We start from the raw sequence: 21,357 nt of genomic DNA, 5'->3' as shown, positions 1-21,357 counted from the left end.
GCTCTAGGGATCCGAGTGTTGAGCAGATCACTCCACTTCTCGATGGGTAGGGTTATGATGGAGAGCGATCCAATTCTTTCTGAGGCTGACACATGGGGGGTCATTGAGAGCTTCATCATATGGAGAGGTAGGTTGCTACTCAGGATCGAGGCTAGTCGTGGAGTGGTGGACTTGAGCATTGCAGAGTTTCCCTGGTAGGTTGGACATAGCGTTGATCGTAACAGATATAGTGGTCAAGCGTCATTGAAGAGGAGGGTTCGATACGAGCATGTTGAGCAGTCAGGCATGACCGGGTGTCACGATTTCAGCAGGTTAGGTTACTTCTGCGACGGGTAAGGGATTCTACCATAGCAAGGCTTAGCAGTTCAGCTACCCATAGAGGTGAGTTGGTTTCTACAGGGGAAGCTCATCCAGATCTTCCATTGGGTTTTAGTGATTCGTTGATGGTGTGGGAAACTTCACCAGTGTGGCAGGGTGATCAGCAGGAGGAGATCAGGGGAAGCTCGGGCAGACGAGGGTTCAATCCCATCAGGATTGGATTGCATCTTCAGGAGTCCACTCCTGAAGTGCACCAAAGGGACTATTCGATAGCGCAGTTTCAGGAGGGGACGATCAATATCTTATAATACCATGATGCTCTACTTAGTGGAGGTATGCGGAGGGCATCTAGTGCCTATGATGAGCTGGACAGCAAATGGAGCAAGGGATGCCTCACGGTGATTAGGATGGCTTGGGATCTTGGCAAGATAGGGCAAAGATCAGGGACGGTTGGGTGGTACAGTTGGGACCCCAGAATTGGGTGCATTGGTTATTTGGGTTAGCTGAACAAGAGGGTGCTTGTTTCAGGCATTGCTTGAGGACAAGAAATTTTTGGTAGGGAGGACTATAGTGTCCCCAAATTAATTGATTTGTTAAGAAGAATTTTTGTTTTTGGCCCGCAACTTAGGAGAATGGAGAAATCAAAGGAAGATTTGATTTTTGGGTAAAGAGAAGGCCCACTTTAGAAAAAAGGGAAAAATTATGGAGTTGGTGGAATGCGGAGGCCACCCCTCAAGGAATACACACCCCTTGGAGGAAAAATCGAATTAGTGAAGGGACGTCGAAATATTTGGAGGGACCCACGAGGAAAGGGAGGGCAACAATTGGGATCTTTTTGCTAATTTGATATCTAAACCATAGTTTGCTCAAGCTATTTAGTTAGGTCAACAGGGTGTTGTTCAGCACACGAGATTTCTGAGGGGAAATCTCAGCGTCTACTTCAGTGGACTTCGAGTGCCACCCTAGGGGAGACATTTCCACACTTGTGAGTTGGTCCGGGAGTATTATACAAGTGAAATCAAACTATTCTCGGGGTAGACGGGTACGCAGAAGGGAAATACGCACTTCCTAGGAGAGGGAGCTTCAGAGCAACATTGGTTCCGGATTTTTTGAGGACATAATTGTCATGGCTTATGTTACTCTTTGGTGGAGTTTACTAGGCTGAATCAATGGCTAGTCATCTGGCCAAAAATGTTTCTCTAGTGTGTTGAAGGAAGTGTAACTAGGTTCGGTCTTCATAAATGTAAGTTTGACTTTTGTATTTATTCAAGAAAAGAGAAATTATTTGTCAATGAGTTTCTTGCTCATTGAATTAGGTCAAGCACATGTTTAAGTGCTTCTAGGAAGTCAAGAGTCAATATATTTATGTAAGACCCTTTGAGGGCATGTTACACTACGTATAAAATAATATAAAGGTCAAAGGAATACCTCCAAGACAAGTGCAAGTCCTCTCCATGCAGCAACGTCCTCCTCAACAAGCAAAACAAAGGAAATATTGAAGAAATAGTCAAGTCGGCCTAAGGACAGCTAGTCGGCCTAAAGGAGGGACAGTGCTCTATATATCGATGTTTTAAAAAACGGCTGGCTCGAAACCGACTCGGCCGAGTTGGTCGGAGCTAGGCCTGGAAATTGTGACCTACCCATTGAACCGGTTCGGCGGGCTCGGTATTAACCCGGCCGGCTCAGCCGAGTCCATATCAACCCAGCTGGGTTACGTACAGCGGTCCGGTGACATTAAAAAAACGCTTTTTTTTAATTTTTTTAGTATTCGCTGACTGTGGGGGACTCCAAAGGGGTTTAGTAATTGGTTTGTTGGTCTTTGGGATCCATTCCCCTCTCCCAAACCCTATTTAACCCACTCAACCCCTCTAATTCTCTCACAGCCATCTCATGCATTTGAGTGAGAATTTCAATGAGAGTTTGTGAGGAGTTGTTGAGTTTGTTTTTGGAGGAGCAGTGAGGAGTCTTGGACAAGCATTGTAGTTGGAGAGAGGAGCTTCTTGGGCAGCGATTTGGAGCAGCATTGAGGAGTTGGTTTCTTGAAGCAAGCTTGAGGACGCAGTTTGCGCCTGGAGGTAATTTTTTTCACTTGTACAAATCTGTTTTTGCTTATTAAATTTTATGTGCAAATCTAGAAATCCTAAAGAGTGTTTTTTGTGAAATAAATGAACATTGAATCAATGCTTTTTTTTTTCATTTTCAGATTGTTTGATTTCATTTCCAAGTCAAAAAATGGCACCTAGAGTGAAAGATGTTGCTTGGGCATATGTTGAAATGGTTGAAAGTCAAAATGCATTGCAAAATTTGCCATAGGAAAATTAAGGAAGGTCCTGGGGGCATTAATAGGCTGAAACAACACTTGGCGGGGATTAGAGGCCAAATTACTCCATGTACCTCACCAGAAATTGGGGACATTAGGAAGGAATTATTAGCCAACTTTGAGAAGTTTAAAGAAGATAAAGGTAGGCAAAAAGAGTTAGAGGCTGAAATTGGGAGGAAAAGGGATATACAAAAAATGATGGCTACCAACCCCCATTTTGATTTTGAGGGTTCTTCCTCTATCCCTTGTATTGATGCATCCAACCATTTCCGATATGTTCCTCCCTCTTTTGATTCTATTCAAGAAAAGGGAAAGGGTAGAATGAAAAGGGTGATATGAATATCAAAAGTTATTTCACTCCCTCCTCTCCATCAGATGCACATGGTCCTCAAGCTAGTAGAAGTCAAATGCAGCCCACTTTAGATGACCATTGGAAGAAAGAATTGAGGGAGACTGCTTGTGATTACATAGCTAGATGGTGGTATGATGCTGATATCCCCTTCAATGCTTCCTGTTCACCATATTATGAGCCTATGTTTGATGCCATACATGCTGCTGGAAAAGGCTTCAAAAGCCCTACTATGCATGAGCTAAGGGGGTATCATTTGCAGAAAGAAATTTCATCCATTAATGAGTATTTGAAAGATTTCAAGGACTCTTGGGCAAGAACAGGATGTACCATCATGTCAGATGGATGGACTGATCAAAGAAACCATATCATCATAAACTTTCTTATCTTCTGCCCATGAGGAACCATGTTTTTAAAATCAATTGATGCATCTGATAAGGTAAAAGATGGGCAATTGTTGTTTCAGCTATTGGATGAGGTTGTTGAGGAGGTGGGGGTGGCTAATGTTGTTCAAGTCATCACAAATAATGCCTCTAACTATGTTCTTGCTGGTAAACTATTAGAGGAAAAACATAAGACCATCTTTTGGACCCCATGTGTTGCACATTGCATAGACCTCATGCTTGAGGATATTGGAAAATTAGATTGGGTCAAAAACACTATAGATCATGCCAAAAGCATAACAAAATTTATCTACAATCATTCATGGATTTTGAGCCTCATGAGGAAACACACTGGGGGCAGGGATATTATTAGGCCTGTCATCACTAGATTTGCTACTCATTTTTTGACATTGCAATCTATGCTTTCCAAACATAGAAACTTGTTGTTTTCCAGTGATGAATGGGATCAAAGCCAGTGGTCTCACAAACTGGAAGGCAAAGAATTGAAAAAGAAAGTTAATGAAGAAATATTTTGGAGAAAGGCAACAGAGATTGTGAAGCTCGTTGAGCCACTAGTTAAGGTGTTGTGGTTGGTGGATGGGGAAAGATTGGCTATGGGCTTCATTTATGAGGCTATGGATCAAGCAAAGGAGCAAATAAAGAGGGCATACAAGGATAAAGTGGCTAAGTATGGGCCCATTTGGGCAATCATTGATGAAAGATGGAACAATCAACTCCATCGCCCTATACATGCAACTGGGTATTTTTTGAACCCTTGGTATCATTATAAAGCTAAGGAGGCAGGAGCTTTGAGGGGGAGGTTAGAGACGGACTGACTGACTGCATTGATCACATGATCCCATTGGAGTCTGATCAGCTGGAGATACACGGACACGTCACGACCTTCACCAATGCCTCGAGTACCTTTGGGAAGAACCTAGCAAAGATTGCAAGAGAAGCAGATGAGCCAGAAAAACAAAAATTTCAATTTTCAAAGACTTAATAGTTTTTTTAAATTTTGTTAAATCGTTTATAATTTGAAAGTTGGATATAATTTGTAATTTTGTTGAGCTAACTCATTACACTCCTATGTTTTTTGTAGCACAATGGTGGGAGGCTTTTGGTAGCCATTGTCCTGAATTACAAAAGTTTGCAATTTGTATTTTGAGTCAAACTTGCAGTGCCACTAGGTGTGAGTGCAATTGGTCTGTCTTTGAGAGAATTCACACAAAGAAGAGAAACCATTTGGATCAAACAGTTAAATGATCTAGTCTATGTCCAATACAATCTCCGACTCAGATGAAACCAATTGCTGAACAAAATACCTGATTCAAATCCCATCGTGTTGAAAGACATTGATCCAACATCAGATTGGGTAGTGGAGAGTCATCCAACAAAGTTTGATTCTGATGAGAATCTTGATTTGGATTTACAGGGGGAGGCATCACTCGATCATGATATCCAGTTGAATGCAGATCCTAATCCACTTGTACCAGCCTCAGCCTCACAGCGAGCAAGTCCTCCAGTTGCAGGCGCTTCCTCTACTCAACCACGACAGAAGCGCAGCCGCATATCTCGTCTATCTCAGCTTGCATCTGTTGCACAACCTGCTAGTGCTACCACTTCTACAGTTGCAGTTGGAGATGATGATGAGGAGGAGCCATGGGGCCCCCTGTCTGACTCTGATGATGATCCAGAGATTGATCCACATGATCTTGGCTCCTCTGGCAGTAGCTACTAGCCAGTAGTATTGGTCATAGTTTACTTTTGTTGTAGAAGCCATTTCTAGCCTCCTTGGTTATGTGTTTTTGTTTTGAATCTTTGATCATGTATGTATTGGACAGTGCACTGGGTGCCATTTTGATATAATGGACATATTCATGAGCCTACTTTGATCATATGTTGTCTTCCATCTATATTCTAATGCTGTGTGTTTGGAAACATGAATGAAAATCTTTAAAATTATGTTTGTTTATAAAAAAAAAATATTTAATGTATTTTTTACAACGACCGAGTCATTGAGATCGAGCCAGCCGAGTCGATACCGAGTCGGAGCCGACCCTCGGCCGAGTCAGTGTCGGAATCGGAGTTTTAAAACATTGGTCTGGGAGAGCCCTTGCTTGGAGTTTGCAACTATTTTGGGGAATTCTCCAACACTTTGGAGGAGCAGCAAACGCAGAATCTGTTGCAGGTTACATCTTCTGCTTGTGGAGGAGTGGCCAAGCATTTGGGGTCAATTTTGGAGCGTCAAAACTAGGACAAACCCTTTCTAGGTTTTTCTGGGTTTTTGACAAGGACCTTAGAAGTAATTTGGCAGAATTTTTTGGGCAAATTTGAGGAGTCAAACAGGAGTACCAATTCAACGAGCAGTGAGAGTGGCTAGGGGAAATTTGGGCCAAAACATTAGGAAGGAAGGGAAATATTGCGGCTCTAGTGGAGTGTGGGGGGCACTCCATGGAGAATTATGGCCCACGTGTGGAGTACGCTCTCATTGGAGCGAAGTTGGTGGGGGAAAGTCGAGTTGGGCCCACATGGGCATCTTGGAGGATCTTTGATAAAGAGAGCAACAGGCACTCATTTTGGGCATTCATTCATTTATTCAGAAATCTTATCTTTGACATAGCACGCTTGAGTTGAAACCAAGTCTGCAAGTGTTTTTTAGCACACGAGTGTCTGAGCGAAGATCTCAACCCTTGCTTCGGTGGACTTCAAGTGCCATCCCAAGGAGGGAGTTCCATCTAGTTCTGAATGTTCCAGCAATGGGAGTGCAAGTTTGTGGGGAGGAGACACTAGCAGCAGCGCAGGGACTAAACAATGCTTGGAGGAGACACACTTGGGAGTTGAGGAGTGAAGGGAGTTTGGGCCTGAGATTTGAGGAGTCGTCCAGGAGAGCCCTTGGTTGGAGTTTGCAACTATTTTGGGAAATTTTTCAGCACTTTGGAGGAGTAGAAAACGTAGAATCTGTTGCAGGTTACATCTTTTGCTTGTGAAAGAGTGGCCAAGCATTTGGGGTCAATTTTGGAGCATCAAAACTAGGACAAACCCTTTCTGAGTTTTTCTAGGTTTTTGACAAGGACCTTAGAAGTAATTTGGCAAAATTTTATGGGCAAATTTGAGGGGTCAAACAGGTGTCCCAATTCAACCAGCAGCGAGAGTAGCTAGGGGAAATTTGGGCCGAAATTTCGAGGTCAAAATTTGGCCAATTCCTTCATGGGTTTTTGTGGGTTATTGGAGGAAAGCCCGGGGTTAAATTTCTGAATTTTTCTGAGCAACAGAGGAGGCCCTAGCAACCATTCTACATAGCCAATAGCACACACTTTCTAGGCATTTCAGCGTAGAGCCAAGGAGAACCTGCTAGCACCCTTGGAGGAGATATCATATTCATCACTTGGGCTTAGCTAGCTTTCTTAGGAAAAGCCCAGTTGCATACTCTCCAAAAACTTATTGTACTTCATGATTTATTAATAAAATGGCTCAGCAACGTTGTTTTTAGCTTTAAAATGGTGTTTTGATAATTTGAGTAATTTTTTGTGCTCTTGCTATGTTTGCTTTGTTTATCATTGTAAATTTACATTATGAATATTACAGTGGTATCAGAGCATGATTTTGGCCCATTGTGGGTCTAAATCACACAAATGCTCAAGTGTTATTGTGGACTAGGATTCCAGAGGCTAAAACACTATTCCCATCTTATTCTCTAGATCGAGTTTATGCCCAAAAATGTCTCAGTGGGAAGAATTTGAAAATGTTACTAAGAGCATCGAGAGACTGGCGGGGCTTCTTGAAGAGTTATTGTTAGCAAAGGCAGTAAGAAGAAGCAATGCTTGCCGACCCGCAGATGAAGGAAATAAGAGGAGCATGATTGTTGAACGAAACGCTAGTAGCAATACTGCAGAGACGAAGATGGGAAGCGGAGGTAGTGACGAGATGAGAGAGAACATACCCCTGGAGGAGGGAATTCATCTAGATACGTTTCAGCCGATTGGGCATGAGGCTAATGGAACACAAAAGGAGCACAAAGATATACCTAGTGTGACGCAGGAGTCACCCCTATTGGAGTTTCCTTTGGTAGCCCCAGTAGACAGATTGGAGGAGGCAATTGAGCACACATCCATTGATGAGGTATCCACTGATGAGGCATCCCAGTCTATCACAGAGCTTCAAAACGACAGCCACCTACAACTGACTAATGAGCATGTCTTGCATGTTGGGTTGTCTATGGCAGAGCAGTTGGAGGCCCATGTTGAGCCCATGATGGAGGAGGATGTGCAGCCATCCTTTGGGCTAGCCATTGATGAGGGGAAGCATAGAGACCACACATTGGGATTCCAACACAATTCGCTTCAGAGGCGCACAGACGGGATCTACAACGTTATCATCCCACCCCTACGCATTGGATTGACAGAGGCAAAGTTGTCTAGACATATTAGAGGGGATGACTAGGCTAGCAGCACTATTGGGTCACCTTTGCCCACTAGAGAGAGGGAGACGACACTACCTAGTTAGATCTCATGTGTTGACCTGGATAGCTGGAGGAGATGATCGAAGTTGCACAAGGTGCAACATCCACATGTCAGGGTTGTTCTATGTGCAGGGGTTCGTGCATTCGATCCCTCTCTTGGGGTTGGATGACAAGAGATTTTGAGTTGGTACCCTATGAAGTGGGCTATGGAAATGGTGGTGGACCCGGGTGTAGCTCAGCAGCAACTTCCAGGCACTGGGGATACTGGAATCCTACACTGGCATTGGGATCTGGGTGGGACAACCTATCACTTCCCAGGTATGCTAGTTGACTACGACCTAGAGGATACAGTTGACCTAGCAGTTGAGCAACTTCACTAGGGGAGTTTCAGTCAGCCCCAATGGCCAACTAGTTTATGGACAGGCTTCTTGGGTTGACTTGGTACGACGTTTGTACACGATCACGAGGTGATCAACATACTCTGGCAGGAGTTTGTCGAAGGAGGTGACATTGGCAGGCCAGCAGACGACGCCTTGTATGGAGTTGGGGATTCTTCTCCTTTGTGTGGGGCACAGAGGTCGCAGAGGAGCGCAATGGTGACAACCCTACTGACACATAGGGAGATTCACTTTTCGGATCCCTTAGAGAGGATTTGGAGTGAAGGTCCATTAATCGGTAGGTATAGTGATACGACGGTGGAGGTGATGATACCGAGCAAGTGTGGGCCAACACGTAGAGACACAGCTCTAGGCCATCACATCAAGGGATGTGTGGGAGCATGTAGCATTGAGTAGTGAACTACCAATGGACATGGGGGTGCATGGTGGTGTACCATAGTGTGCTGGATTGTGTTGTGGAGTAGGAGTGTCTTACATCACATTGAGTACACGAGGGGAGTGACTGGCGCCTTGACACAGACAGGGCACGGGACGGCACAAGGTGGTATAGCGGTAGTCAGGGATTTCCTATGGTGTACAAAGACAGGTCTTTGCCTGGTTTATCAGCAGATCCGAGACAAAGAGAGGGGCAACCATAGGGTTATTCTTCAGTACCCCAGCAGATTCTTGATCCTACCCTTGGGGACCTACCCACCCATGACTCTCCAATTGAGACGGAGGCACAGGCTGACAAATGCATCTTAGGGACAGCTTGATTTACTGCGGAGGTAGCATAGGTTCCACTCCCAGGCTCACACAGGGGGAGTCGATTACGAGGGAACTGCATGATGCACTTCGGGCGGGACAGTCTAAGGTCTCACAAGAGCCTGAGGGACGATGTATGGTAGACTTCGTTTACAAGAGGGCACCCATACTTCGAGCAGTATCCAGTTGTATCGTCAAGAATTAGGATCGCGAAGCAAGGCAGGAATTGGGATTGCGTGGTTTGGCAGGAGCAGGGCAGGTTGGCTTGCGCGAAACAGATTCCTGATACCTGGGGTCCACCCATGGGATACATACAGGGATCAGAGATGACGGCCAAAAGGGTTCTAGCAGGTAGCAGTGCTACACAGCGACATTTCGCGAGGAGTGGGAGTTATGAGATCCCGTATGGTTAGGGGATCCAGGGATCCGGTTGGCAAGTGAATCACTTCCCTTGGTGATGAGCAAGGGCATGTCAGAGGGTGATCCAGTTCACCTTGGGCTTGACACATGGGGGATCACTAAGACCTCCATTGGATGGCGAGACAAACTTATCCAGTTGTTGCTCAGGGTCGAGATTGGCAGTAGAGGCATAGATATTGACATCATGGAGATGCCAGGACAGGATGAGCCATTAGGCCTCAGGAGGGGAAGGTATAGTCTGCACACAGTGGGCAGGTTGAGGATGTTGCAACGCCGGTTATGACTAGAGAGTTGTAGCGCCAACATGGCAGTTTCCTTTGGCAATCAACACGAGATCTTAGCCTCTCAAGGCTTGGCAGTTCAGCCACATTCAGGGATGTGGTAGTTTCTACAGAGGATGATCGTACAGGCCTTCCATTGGGTTTCAGTTGCACGAAGAGAAGTTTGCCCCCTAGAGATTCAATGATGACTTGGGGCACTGCGCTAGTATGGCAGGATGATTGGCATGTATGGGTTTTGGCGATCATTGGCACTACTCGATGGCAGGCAGCAGGAATTCAGAGCGATGGGCCTCCAATATAGTTTTGGGATCCAAGGATCCATTGGGTTAGAGGACTACCTTGTTTTGGGAGGATCATGGGGATGACAGAGACAGGATTGCATCCTCCTCTGGATGACAGGTCAGAGACCATTAGGATGATCACTACGGGGCGAGGAAGGCCCTTCTCGCTATTATTTCGACAGGAGTTTGGGCGTGCAACAGTAGATGGTAACCTTGGCGGGGTGCCTTGGCAGGATAGACCTGCGCGCAGTGGAATTCTCCCTTATTTGATGTGTACTATGTAGCAGACGTTTACCGAAGTGGATGACTTTGCAGGTGCATGAGTGGGTCGCAGTTATGACCAGGCTGGGGCAACATCCACTTGATGGACTCAATTTGAGATTAGTTTGGGACCCGGGAGCTACAAGGTTGAGCAGATGGGTTACGAATTGGGAAGAGTGGGTTCCCACAGGGGGAGGTCACCCAGATCTGCCATTGGGGCTCCTTTATGACAGGTCAGCACAGGGATCGAGAGTGATTGGGACCTCAATATTGTTCGCAATGGTAATTGGGTCAGCATGGAGAGAGCGCTTGTTCGGCAGTTGCTTGAGGACAAGCAACATTTTGGCGAGGAGGACTGTGATATTCCCGCTTAGCAATATTGCTAAGGGAAATATCAATCTTGCCCAACTTTGTCTTATTTCATGTTTGCACTTAGCAGATGTGAGTTTAGAGGTCCCACACGAATTTTGGGATTAAGTGGGGGCCCAAACATTAAGGAGGAAGGGAAATATTGCGGCTCTAGTGGAGTGTGGGAGGCACTCCATGGAGAATTATGGCCCACATGTGGAGTACGCTCTCATTGGAGCGAAGTTGGTCGGGGAAAGTCGAGTTGGGCCCACATGGGCATCTTGGAGGATCTTCGATAAAGAGAGCAACAAGCACTTATTTTGGGCATTCATTCATCTATTCAGAAATCTTGTCTTTGACATAGCACGCTTGAGTTGAAACCAAGTCTGCAAGTGTTGTTTAGCACACGAGTATCTCTGAGCAGAGATCTCAACCCTTGCTTCGATGGACTTCGAGTGCCAGCCCAAGGAGGGAGTTCCATCCAATTCTGATTGTTCCAGCAATGGGAGTGCAAGTTTGTGGGGAAGAGACACTAGCAGCAGCGCAGGGACTAAGCAGTGCTTGGAGGAGACACTTGGGAGTTGAGGAGTGAAGGGTGTTTGGGCCTAAGATTTGAGAAGTCTGGGAGAGCCCTTGCTTGGAGTTTGCAACTATTTTGGGGAATTTTTCAGCACTTTGGAGGAGCAGCAAATGCAGAATCTGTTGCAGGTTACATCTTCTGCTTGTGGAGGAGTGGTCAATTTTGGAGCCTCAAAACTAGGACAAACCCTTTCTGGGTTTTTCTGGGTTTCTAACAAGGACCTCATAAATAATTCGCAGAATTTTCTGGGCAGGTTTGAGGGTTCAAATGGGGGTCCCAATTCATCCAGCAACTAGAGGAGCTAAGGGAAATTTGGACCGAAATTTCGAAGTCAACATTTGGCTGGGTTTTTGTGGGTTATTTCCAATTGGTAGAGAGCCCGGGTTATATTCCCGGAATTTTCTGAGCACCGAACGAGGCCCTAGCAACCATTCTACACAGCCAGTAGCACACACTTTCTGGGCATTTCAGCGCAGTGCCAAGGAAAACCAGCAAGCACCCTTGGAGGAGATCTCATATTCATCACTTGGGCTTAGCTAGCTTGCCTAGGACAAGCCTAGGTGCATACTTTCCAGACACCTATTGTACTTCATGATTTATTAATAAAATGGCTCAGCAGCGTAGTTTTTGGCTTTAAAATGGTGTTCTGATGGTTTGAGTAATTTTCTGTGTGTTCTTGATATGTTTGTTTTGTTTATCATTGTAATTTTCCATTAGGAATATTACATAATATATCATGATTATTATTATAATTTTTACTTATTATTTATATTTAATTATTAGTATTTATCAAGAGTATTACTTATTTTTATGATTTATGATTATTATTTGGCATCAATATAACTTTAATATTACTTAATATTATCATTATATATATATTCCTCTTCTTTGACCTGGTCCTTCTTAACCATTTTGACTCTTTCCTTTTTGGTTCTCTATTTTACTAATTTCTAATCTTAATCATTTTGACTCTTTCCTTTCCTAGCATTTTGGATCTCTCTATTTTACTAATTTCTATTCTAATTTGACTCCTGGTTTATTGGTTTTTTCCTTGATCCTCTCCCTAATTCACTCCTTATTCTTCTTACCCTCAACATTCACGCTCGTCAAAATTACTTATCCCTGGTCTCTCACTTCTCAACCTTTCACTCAGCTTTCTGTCCCTCATGATGGGTGAAGTGTTCACCCGAAACGTCGGAAGTTTCAAGAATTACACACAGTTTACTCCAAAAGAAATTTCATCATAGAAGGGACTTCCATGCATATGATTGCAAACGAGACCAACCCTCTTTTCACAGCACACTACAAATTAAATAAGAAAGAAAGATGTAAAAACTACATTACTACCTAAGAAACATGACACATCCCCTAGAGCCTGCATGTTTGTATTCCACATGTTGGACACAATTTTGACACGTGTCCTAAAATAAGATACATGGCAAACTCATGTCCAACACCTGCCCTACCACATCCAGAGGTGTCAGGCATGCAAGGGGGCAAAACAAAATTAGAAAAAGTGATTCTCGCCTCTATTTTCACTTTCAGCCACAGGAAAACTCTCTAACATTGTGCAGGTAAAGGAGAAAACCAAATTTCAAGGGACTCCAGGAGATTTGAAGGCACTCAGATTTGTCATTTCTCCAACAGCGATGTTCTTTTTCATTCATACCTAAAAATCATGGTTAATCATCAAGGGTTGCTGGTAAAGGTCAAAGAAAAGGGAAGAATGTCAATGTTGATGTTGCACATGTTGCCCGACTCCTCCAAGTCTAAATATTGTTGTTACTGCTCCAGCTGCTACAAATGGAGTTGCCAACCCTGCTATAGCAAGATAGTAGGCTCAAGAAAGAAAATGTCCATTCTATCTAGTATCTACCTTATTGTGTATATGCCATCAGTATCTATGTAATACATTTTATTTTGATGAAATTTAATGACCTCATGAGAAAACTGTAGTTTATGGTTCTAACTTCTAAACCTTTATTTTAGGCATATTGATTTTTTTAATATTCTATTTTCTTGTGTGTTTGATATAATAACTGGTTTCATCGTCAATTGGGTCTAGTCCAAGTGGTTGTGAGATGAAGCATTATCCTTCCCAGTCAGGTTCTACTCCCATAAGTGACATGTTGAGATCAAAATGAGTATATTGTTGTAACAGCTTTGAGCCCTGCTTTTGACCTGACCTTGAGCCATAGATTTGGCATTTCTCCAATAGCAATGTTATTTTTCATTCATACCTAAAAATCATGGCTTAATCATCAAGGGCTGCTGGTAAAGGTCAAAGAAGAGGGAAGAATGTCAATGTTGATGTTGCCCATGTTGCACCACTCCTCCAAGTCCATATATTGTTGTTACTGCTCCATATGCTGCAAATGGAGTTGCCAGCGCGCTGCAAATAACCCTGCTATAGCAAAATAGCAAGCTCGAGAAAGAAAAAGTCCATTCTATCTAGTATCTACCTTATTGTGTATATGCCATAAGCATTCCCAAATCCCACCTACATTATCAGTATCTAATGTAATACATTTTGGTTTTGATGACATTAGATGACTTGATGAGAAAACTGTAGTTTATGGTTCTAACTTCTAAACCATTATTTTAGGTGTACTGATTTTTTTAATATTCTAATTTCTTGTGTATTTGATATAGTAACTGGTTTTATCATCAATTGGGTCTAATCCAAGTGGTTTTGGGATGGCGTATTATCCTTCCCACCCAGTTTCTATTCCCATAAGTGACATGTTGACCTCATAATGAGCATATTGTTGTAACAGCTTTAAGCTCTGTTTTTGACCTGACCTTGTGCCCTGAAAAAGCTAAGGTTTACTCTGTGGACCATCCTTGGAATGAGAAGAAGTGCCTGACAGTTGTCTCCAAGATATGTTACCTAGGAAAAAGATGGAACTAGTTTTATCAACGATTTATAAATGTTCTAAAAAATTGAATCTTTACATCTATATATTTATTTTTGCAATTGCAATATTTTAATATATCTAATTTCTTTTTAATATATATATATATAAGGCAAGTCCCCTGTGTCACATTTCAAAAGTCGATGTATCCTATGTCAGACACTCATATCCATGTGTCCCAAGTGTCCCATATGCCAGTGTCATGTGACTTAGATTACAACTCTAACTTAATTAACCTAAAAACTAAAATCTGGCAAACATTTGTGTATTCCAAGATCTTGGAATGCAAAAAGTGGGGCAAGTAGGAACACCCTCAAACACACCTGAAATGCTTTTCAAATGTCCTTAAAACAGGGCCAATAACAACCATGGGAGAGAAAAAGGAATTAACACTCAATGCACTCTAGATTGTAAAAAAAAACATTATGTTACATTTCACCGCAAGGTACTTGCATTTGGAGTTTTCTATTCACAAGTATAAGGCATTTATAACATAATGAGTTTTGGCTAGAGCTTGATATCAAATACAATCTATTGGCAGGCTTGAATATATTTATAAAAACAATATAGAAATATAATCTCTAAAGCCACTTGATAGATATATTTCCTCTCAAAAGTAATTAACTGCTGTGATTTATCCTCTTACAGAACATGAGAAAGTATTGATGGAAGATTGTACACTTCCATTACTTCAAAAAACAACAAAAGTGCCACAACTTCATTCCATTACCAAAATACCTTCTTTGTAGATTTTGATGTAAACCACTGAGCTGACTCCATCTGTGCTCGAGTTGATGTACCTGCTAACATCGTGCACATTTCGTATGATTAGAATCCAGACACCAAAATTTCAGTTCTTTTTTAGGGTGGATCATATAAGTTCACTCAAATTGTACCATTAAAAAATATATCATTACCATTTGAATCTGCTCCCTTTTTCATGGGTGATCGTCTTCCTTTCTGTACATTTCCAGTTCCAAAATAATGCAATATTGTATTCAGAACTAGATATGAAAATGACAAATGTGAATGAATGTCTTTGGAGAGACCAAAAGAAAGCAAAAATATTCAGAACGACACGTACAGATATCATCTCATCCAACCCTTCCATTGCTGGAGGACTGATCATCTCCAAATCTGATGGATACATTAGATTAAATCAACCAGCCTGTATTAGTAAAGGGTGAACTTTCTAAGTTAAAGATACAGGACCAATACTACTAATTATCTATTGATTTGGATTGTAAGTAGGTAGAATGTGATAGAAGTAACATCTGATCAATGTGATACATTGCAAGACACACAAAGTAATTGTAAACCTCTAGAAACCTTCACCTGTATTCTTCAGAATGTCAGCAGTTATCTCATTTCCACTCTGTGCTAGAGAAATTATCTGTTCAACATAATCCAGGCAATTACTACAACACGAATCCCTATTCCATACTAGGTACCACATATGTATTTACAAAACCAAAAGTAAAGATATAAGTAAAAACCTGCATTGCCATAACAAACTCCTTGAATCCAAGAAAACCTTGGCGTTTTGAATCTGCAACAGCCCACACCTATTGTAAAGAAAAAAGCCAATGGTCAGAATCCAACTTTTAGCATCTGAAACATGCAGCCTCCCAGAAATCCATGGTTAAATTACCATTAATCCTAACGTCACAAAAATATCAAACACGATTTGAAAATGTAAAACAACTCAACAGACATCCAGACACTCCTACATGGTCATATTACAAAGAAAAGAATGTCTAATATTGAGAAAAGAAAATAGATTATGCTGAGCTAGGGCAATATCGAGGAGGAGCAAGTCAATTATATGGAGGATGAAGAAAAGACCTTCCAAAAATCAATCTTTGTGTCAAGGGATGAACTAGTGGAAATATGGAAAGGATCTAGGGCCAAATGTGAAAACAAGGAGGAGCCACAAGACAGCTCGATATACTTGGAAACCATAATCCTAAGGCTGATAATCCAAAAGGAATTGTGGTAGCAAACATTAACGATGACAAGGCTGATGTGATACATGACCAGATCTCGAATGAGGTCAAAGGCATATGTTACCAGTCAAACTCTCACCTAGGAGGAAAAGCCCAAACCTAACTGGGAGAACCTAGAGGCAACTCTCACGTAAGCCACCCATTGTCACCCTGATGGCCTTGCCCCACTCTTCAAACCAAAGGAAGGAAAATTTCTCCTCTCTAGGCAGGAAATCCTATGAGTCAATCAAGCTAAATCATTGTAAAGGATGACTGTCTTCCTAACTTGAACTGATAAAGAGATCTAGAGACTAATATCCAATTTATTTTTAAAGTTTGAAGAGATATTAATGTTAATATCTCTAACCCCAGCTACTGGATAATTATTAACCTAGCAGAATCCTTGCTGTAAAATAATTACTACTGCAGATCTACTGAATAAAATGCAATGTTGAGAATTTAACACAAATAAAATATAACAGCGGAAACAAAAATAATACACCAATCTCAAACATATGCACACATTAATTCTTACCCTTCAAATCTGTTGATTCATTAATAATAATCTTCAGCATACAAGGGTTCCCTTACTGGGATAATGGCCCTTGAAGGAAAAATACAAACAGCAAAAACCTGGAACTTTTCCCACTGATAAAACCCTCCAAAACCTGTCCTTCAATCTTGCTAGCTGATTTGGATCCTTCTCCCTTGCTGGCTGATCTGGATCCTTCTCCATTGCTACCCCTTGCACTCCTCCTCGGACTCTATACACTTGGATGAATGTCCTTCACCACCCAATCACTGAAATCTCACTATCTCACTGTTTATTGTGCTCAAAAGATGGGTCTTCTCCCTTAGCCTGGCCTTCCTTTTATAAGTTCGAGTTATTGACCAAATCCACAACTCTAATCTCCAATAAGATTAACAATTGAGATTAGAGCTCAATATCACTTGAGATCAACGATTGAGTTTCATCTAATTTATTAATGCAAATAACTTTTGCATTTCCTTAGATTTTAACTCACTTTTTCTTATAAAAGACAATTACTTTAATAACTCCTTTAAATAAAGTAATTGCTAAGGTTAAGAGTCACTTTGGACCACTTCTACATGTCTAGACACTTAGACCTATGCAGAAGCACCTATTTGATGCTACAAACATCAACACTTCCTCATAGCAAGGAAGGTACTTCCTAAAGAGCTACCTGGGACTGGTTTTCCCTCCAATCTTGGCACAATGTCTCGTGCATCATCCTTCACCATGGCTTTTCTCCAAACCCCTTAGTTTGTTTCCTCCTCAATAATGTTAGTTATTAGTGCCATGCAATCTGGCACTTCTTCGGAGGCCTTCTCTCTCTACATTTGCTCCTATAAGCCTCCACATGCTCCCAAACATCCTTCAATGTCTGCTCAAACCACTTGGCCCCCTGAGAGAACTGGAAGGAGCTACTGACTCCTCCCAACCTAAAGGTTGACTCCTTGAACTCGAAGTCTCTACATGTTGTTCTCCATTTAAGCCTCCTGCTCCTTGTCCTCTATCACTGCTAGTGGCAACTCATAAGACTTTTTAGATGCCAAGTTCTCCTCGAACTTAACATTTCTACTCACAATTGTTTTCCTCTACGTTGTTATGAAGTTCCCCCATTATCAAACCTCGAGACATTGATCGTCTTGTTCTTCATAGGAACGTGGATGTATATTGAACAACTAAAGATTCTCGAATGTCCCATCTTTGGCTTCACCTCTATGAATGCCTCCTCAAGAGTCTTGTCCCCCATTATCCTGTAAGGACTCCTACTTTGCACATATATTGTAGTGTTACACACCTTTGCCCAAAGAAACATAGGCAGCTCTTGGTCATGTATCATTGGCTTGACAAAACCGATGATGGAGCCATAGTTTCTATCTACAGCCCCATTTGTTGAGGGTCGTACGAAACTATCATCTCCCTCTTGATCCCTGCCTCCTTGAAGAAGTCCTTGAAGTCATTAAAGGTGTACTCTCCCCCATTATCTGACCTCATGGCATTGATCTTCTTACCTGTCAAATTCTTTGTTGAATTTAAAAGACCTTCTAATCCAATAATTACTTCTTATGACTTCTTTAATTTAATCCTTCATGTGCTCACATTCATCATTAAGCAATTACACAGAAGATCTCAACATTAGAAACAAAAATGACAGTAGGATCATAAAGAGAGCCAAACACAAGAGACACAAAAATTTTACCATAGGAAAACCCTAACTAGGGAAAAACCCAATAACCTTTTCTTAGAGAAATTGTCCAATTCAACAAGAGATACAATATGATCTTCTAGTCAAAAATAAAGTCAAATTGACCAGTCAACAAGCCCTAGTCAAACTGCCCATAAATCTAGTCAAACTACCCATAAACTTCGTTCAGCTTTGGTCAACTAGGGTGAATTTCGGCCTCCTACTCTTCCACAGAAATTCAATCTTCAGCTTAGAAAAATATACAAAAACGTAACAATTTGCTCCTACACGTACGAAGTCAAAAGGAGGTCAAACAAAGACAAGATAACTTGGTCAACGCTGGACTATGTGGTCAAACTTCAGATTGCTCCTCTTCACTTCCTTTTGCATAGATGAACAGAAGATACTTTGTCTTGTATCAAAATTGGTGTACAATGTAAGAGGTCAAATGGCCTTTATATAGTCATCAAATGAGCCCGAATTGATGTGTCTATGTGTTGGGCTGACTTGACCTTTTGGAGGAGCCGATTTGACTTTTGGAGGCAACATAAATTCAATTTTAAATTTTAAATTTTCTTCTTTTCATTTTCTTTTTAGGGCCAACTTGGAGTAGTTGGGAATATCAACCATAGCTACCCCAAAATTCAACACTCCCTCTTAGCTATGGAGGTATTCACATTGACTTCTTCAAATGTATCTCTTTGTTTAAAAATTTCTCCATCCCAAGAAAAGGTTGAATGAGCTCAGCTATGTTGATGAATCCATCCACTTCATGTTCTATACCAAAGCTACCTGGAAAGCATCATGCAAAGGAATCTAGTCACCCACTAGACATATACCCTTTGCAAATGGATCTAGTCATCCACAAGCCAATTACCCATTGATTGGTCGAGTAGCCCCTAAACACATTACTAGTCCTTGTTTCACCAATCCACCAAATCGTCACTTGGAATCAGGCACCCCGTGACACATGGTGAAACCCTGGGCCCATATACCCTTCCCACATGTCCTCAAATGTTGTTTAATGGCAAATCACTTGCCCGATGCTATAGGCACTCACTCAACCCACTAGCCAAGTAACCCTTGGCAATATGAACAGGTAACCCCTAACCAAGGGAACACTCTGGGTCTTGATGCTCACAGGGCCAATTTCCCTAGCCACATTACATGGCCCCCGGTCATTACCCATGAACTGTCAATATCCTAATCTAGGGAGAATCTTCGCCCCTTGATGCTACAACATCAACACTCCCTTTAACCAAGGGAAGCATTCTCAACCACTCCAAGCTTGTCCCTGAAGTATACAAACTTCATCCCGAGACAAAGGCCTTGTGAGAATGTCAACAATCCTACTCGTTTGTAGAAATGAATTGGAGCCTCACTGCTCCCGCATGTACCATATCCCGATACTTGATCTTAAAGTGCTTCGACTTGTCATCATGGTCATCTCCAACATTTGATCAAACAATCCTGCAAATTGCGTCTGAAGCCACACTACTTAACAACTCGCCAAATTAGCTGCAATATACTCAACCTCTGCAATCCTGAGTGTGACAGATGTCTGCTTCCTGCGCAAGCAGAATCCAACCTGAATCATCATCCCGATGTGCTCTTCCTGTATTCAACACTCTCTTCCCATTCTAAATCTATATATCCATGCAGTTGTACTTCGTCACATCTCATTTCATATCCAACTGTACCATGTTGTACCTCAACACATGTTGTGTCGCATGCCTTGGCTCAACCATACACTAACCGGTTTCATCACCACATTTGCTTGATGCTAAAGCAGATCCTATTGTAGCAATATTGGTTGCTCCCACTGCCACTTAGTTTCTTCAGATTAGTTACCATGGGACTGACCATGGACTGGCTATCCATCATCCCAAATCTTTGAAGGATCGTAATAATATGCTTCCTTAGACCAAGGAAGATCTCACCCGGCGTCTACCATACTTCTAGTCCCAAGAAGTAATGTATCCAATCAAGATTCTCCATCTCAAACTCAGAGATTAGCTCCCTCAGACATTGAAGCAGAGCTTGATTGCTCCCTCTATCATTGAAGCAAATCTTGGCTGCTCCCTCTATCACGGAGGTAAATCCTCCTAGCACTGTTGCTCCCTCTATCGTCTGAGTCCTTTTGCTCCTGTCAGAAACAAGTCACATGATAACAAGATCAACCAAGACTCAGCAGATATCCATCTATCTAAGAATACCATGCCTAAGTCCGTACAAAGCCTTATTTAGTCTACAAACATGAGATTTCCTCTCATATACCTCAAAGCCCTAAGGTAGCTCTATGAACACTTCTTCTTCCTCAATTACTCCGTTGAGGAAAGTGGTCTCCACATCCACATGATGTAATTTCCAACCCATAATAGAAGCAACAAAAATAACAGTTCTAACAAAAGTGTACCTGACAACTAGAGAAAATGTCTCCTCATAGTCCTCTTTGTTGATTTGGGGTAGCATCGGATGTGCTCTAGCCACGAAAATTGGTGGAGAGGTTAAGGCACATGAGATATCCAATACCTAGAAAGGGTTTGGGCAGATTCTAAACAATTTGGGAGATATTGAAATAATTAATATTTTTAATGGAGTCCCCAAGTCTAAACTTAGGGAAAATAAAATATTAATGTGAATTAATATAAAACTATGTTAGAATGGTCCAAAAGTCATGGATCAAACCAGATCTAATCTTAGCCGTTGATTAGGGACTTAATCTCGGCCATTGATTTGTCAACATGAAAAGTATAAGAAGAGGCTTAAGGGTCACTTGGAGAACACACCGAGTTGATCAAGATTTCGACTTTCTGGGGTAGGGTTTGCTAAGAAAGTTGAGAGAGTGATCAAAATTGCAGCTGAGGGGCAGTGAATATAGAAGCAAAGAGGCAAAAACAGAACAGGGAGGATCAGCGCAGTAGCCGGGAGAGAGGGACGCAAAACCAGCCAGGGGTTCACACAGAGCCAGCCAAGGCTCACGCAGAGCTAGCCAGGAGCTGCGCAGTGCCTCAAAGAGCCAACATGGGTGACACAGAGGCTCTAAGGGCTGACGCAGTGCCTCCAGAGGCTGACGCAAGGGGAGCTAGGGTGACGCTG

The 21,357-nt window shown here is 42.2% G+C and overlaps 1 protein-coding gene across 2 annotated transcripts in view; it reads right to left on the bottom strand.

Annotated features, from left to right (window-relative positions):
* LOC149222548 (EH domain-containing protein 1-like) overlaps nucleotides 1-15,634 on the bottom strand; it is a 193,830-nt gene extending 178,196 nt beyond the window's left edge. Inside the window, exons 1-5 of one of the 2 annotated variants that reach the window (XM_089385507.1) lie at nucleotides 15,557-15,634; nucleotides 15,396-15,453; nucleotides 15,145-15,197; nucleotides 14,978-15,020; nucleotides 14,799-14,863 (exon numbers count right to left, since the gene is read on the bottom strand). In XM_089385507.1, coding sequence (XP_089241633.1) covers nucleotides 14,799-14,863; nucleotides 14,978-15,020; nucleotides 15,145-15,197; nucleotides 15,396-15,453; nucleotides 15,557-15,568 — 231 coding nt within the window. In that variant the 5' untranslated portion in view covers nucleotides 15,569-15,634. The remainder of the gene's footprint in view (nucleotides 1-14,798; nucleotides 14,864-14,977; nucleotides 15,021-15,144; nucleotides 15,198-15,395; nucleotides 15,454-15,556) is intronic. The other variant, XM_089385508.1, reaches the window with a different exon arrangement.
* Nucleotides 15,635-21,357: the final 5,723 nt, after the last annotated feature.

This window comes from Pinus tabuliformis, chromosome Q (genome assembly GCF_031772625.1).
Source record: "Pinus tabuliformis cultivar Carrire ecotype Pingquan chromosome Q, CPIR1, whole genome shotgun sequence".
Classification (NCBI taxonomy): Eukaryota; Viridiplantae; Streptophyta; class Pinopsida; order Pinales; family Pinaceae; genus Pinus; species Pinus tabuliformis.
This window is presented reverse-complemented; position numbering and strand designations above follow the sequence as displayed.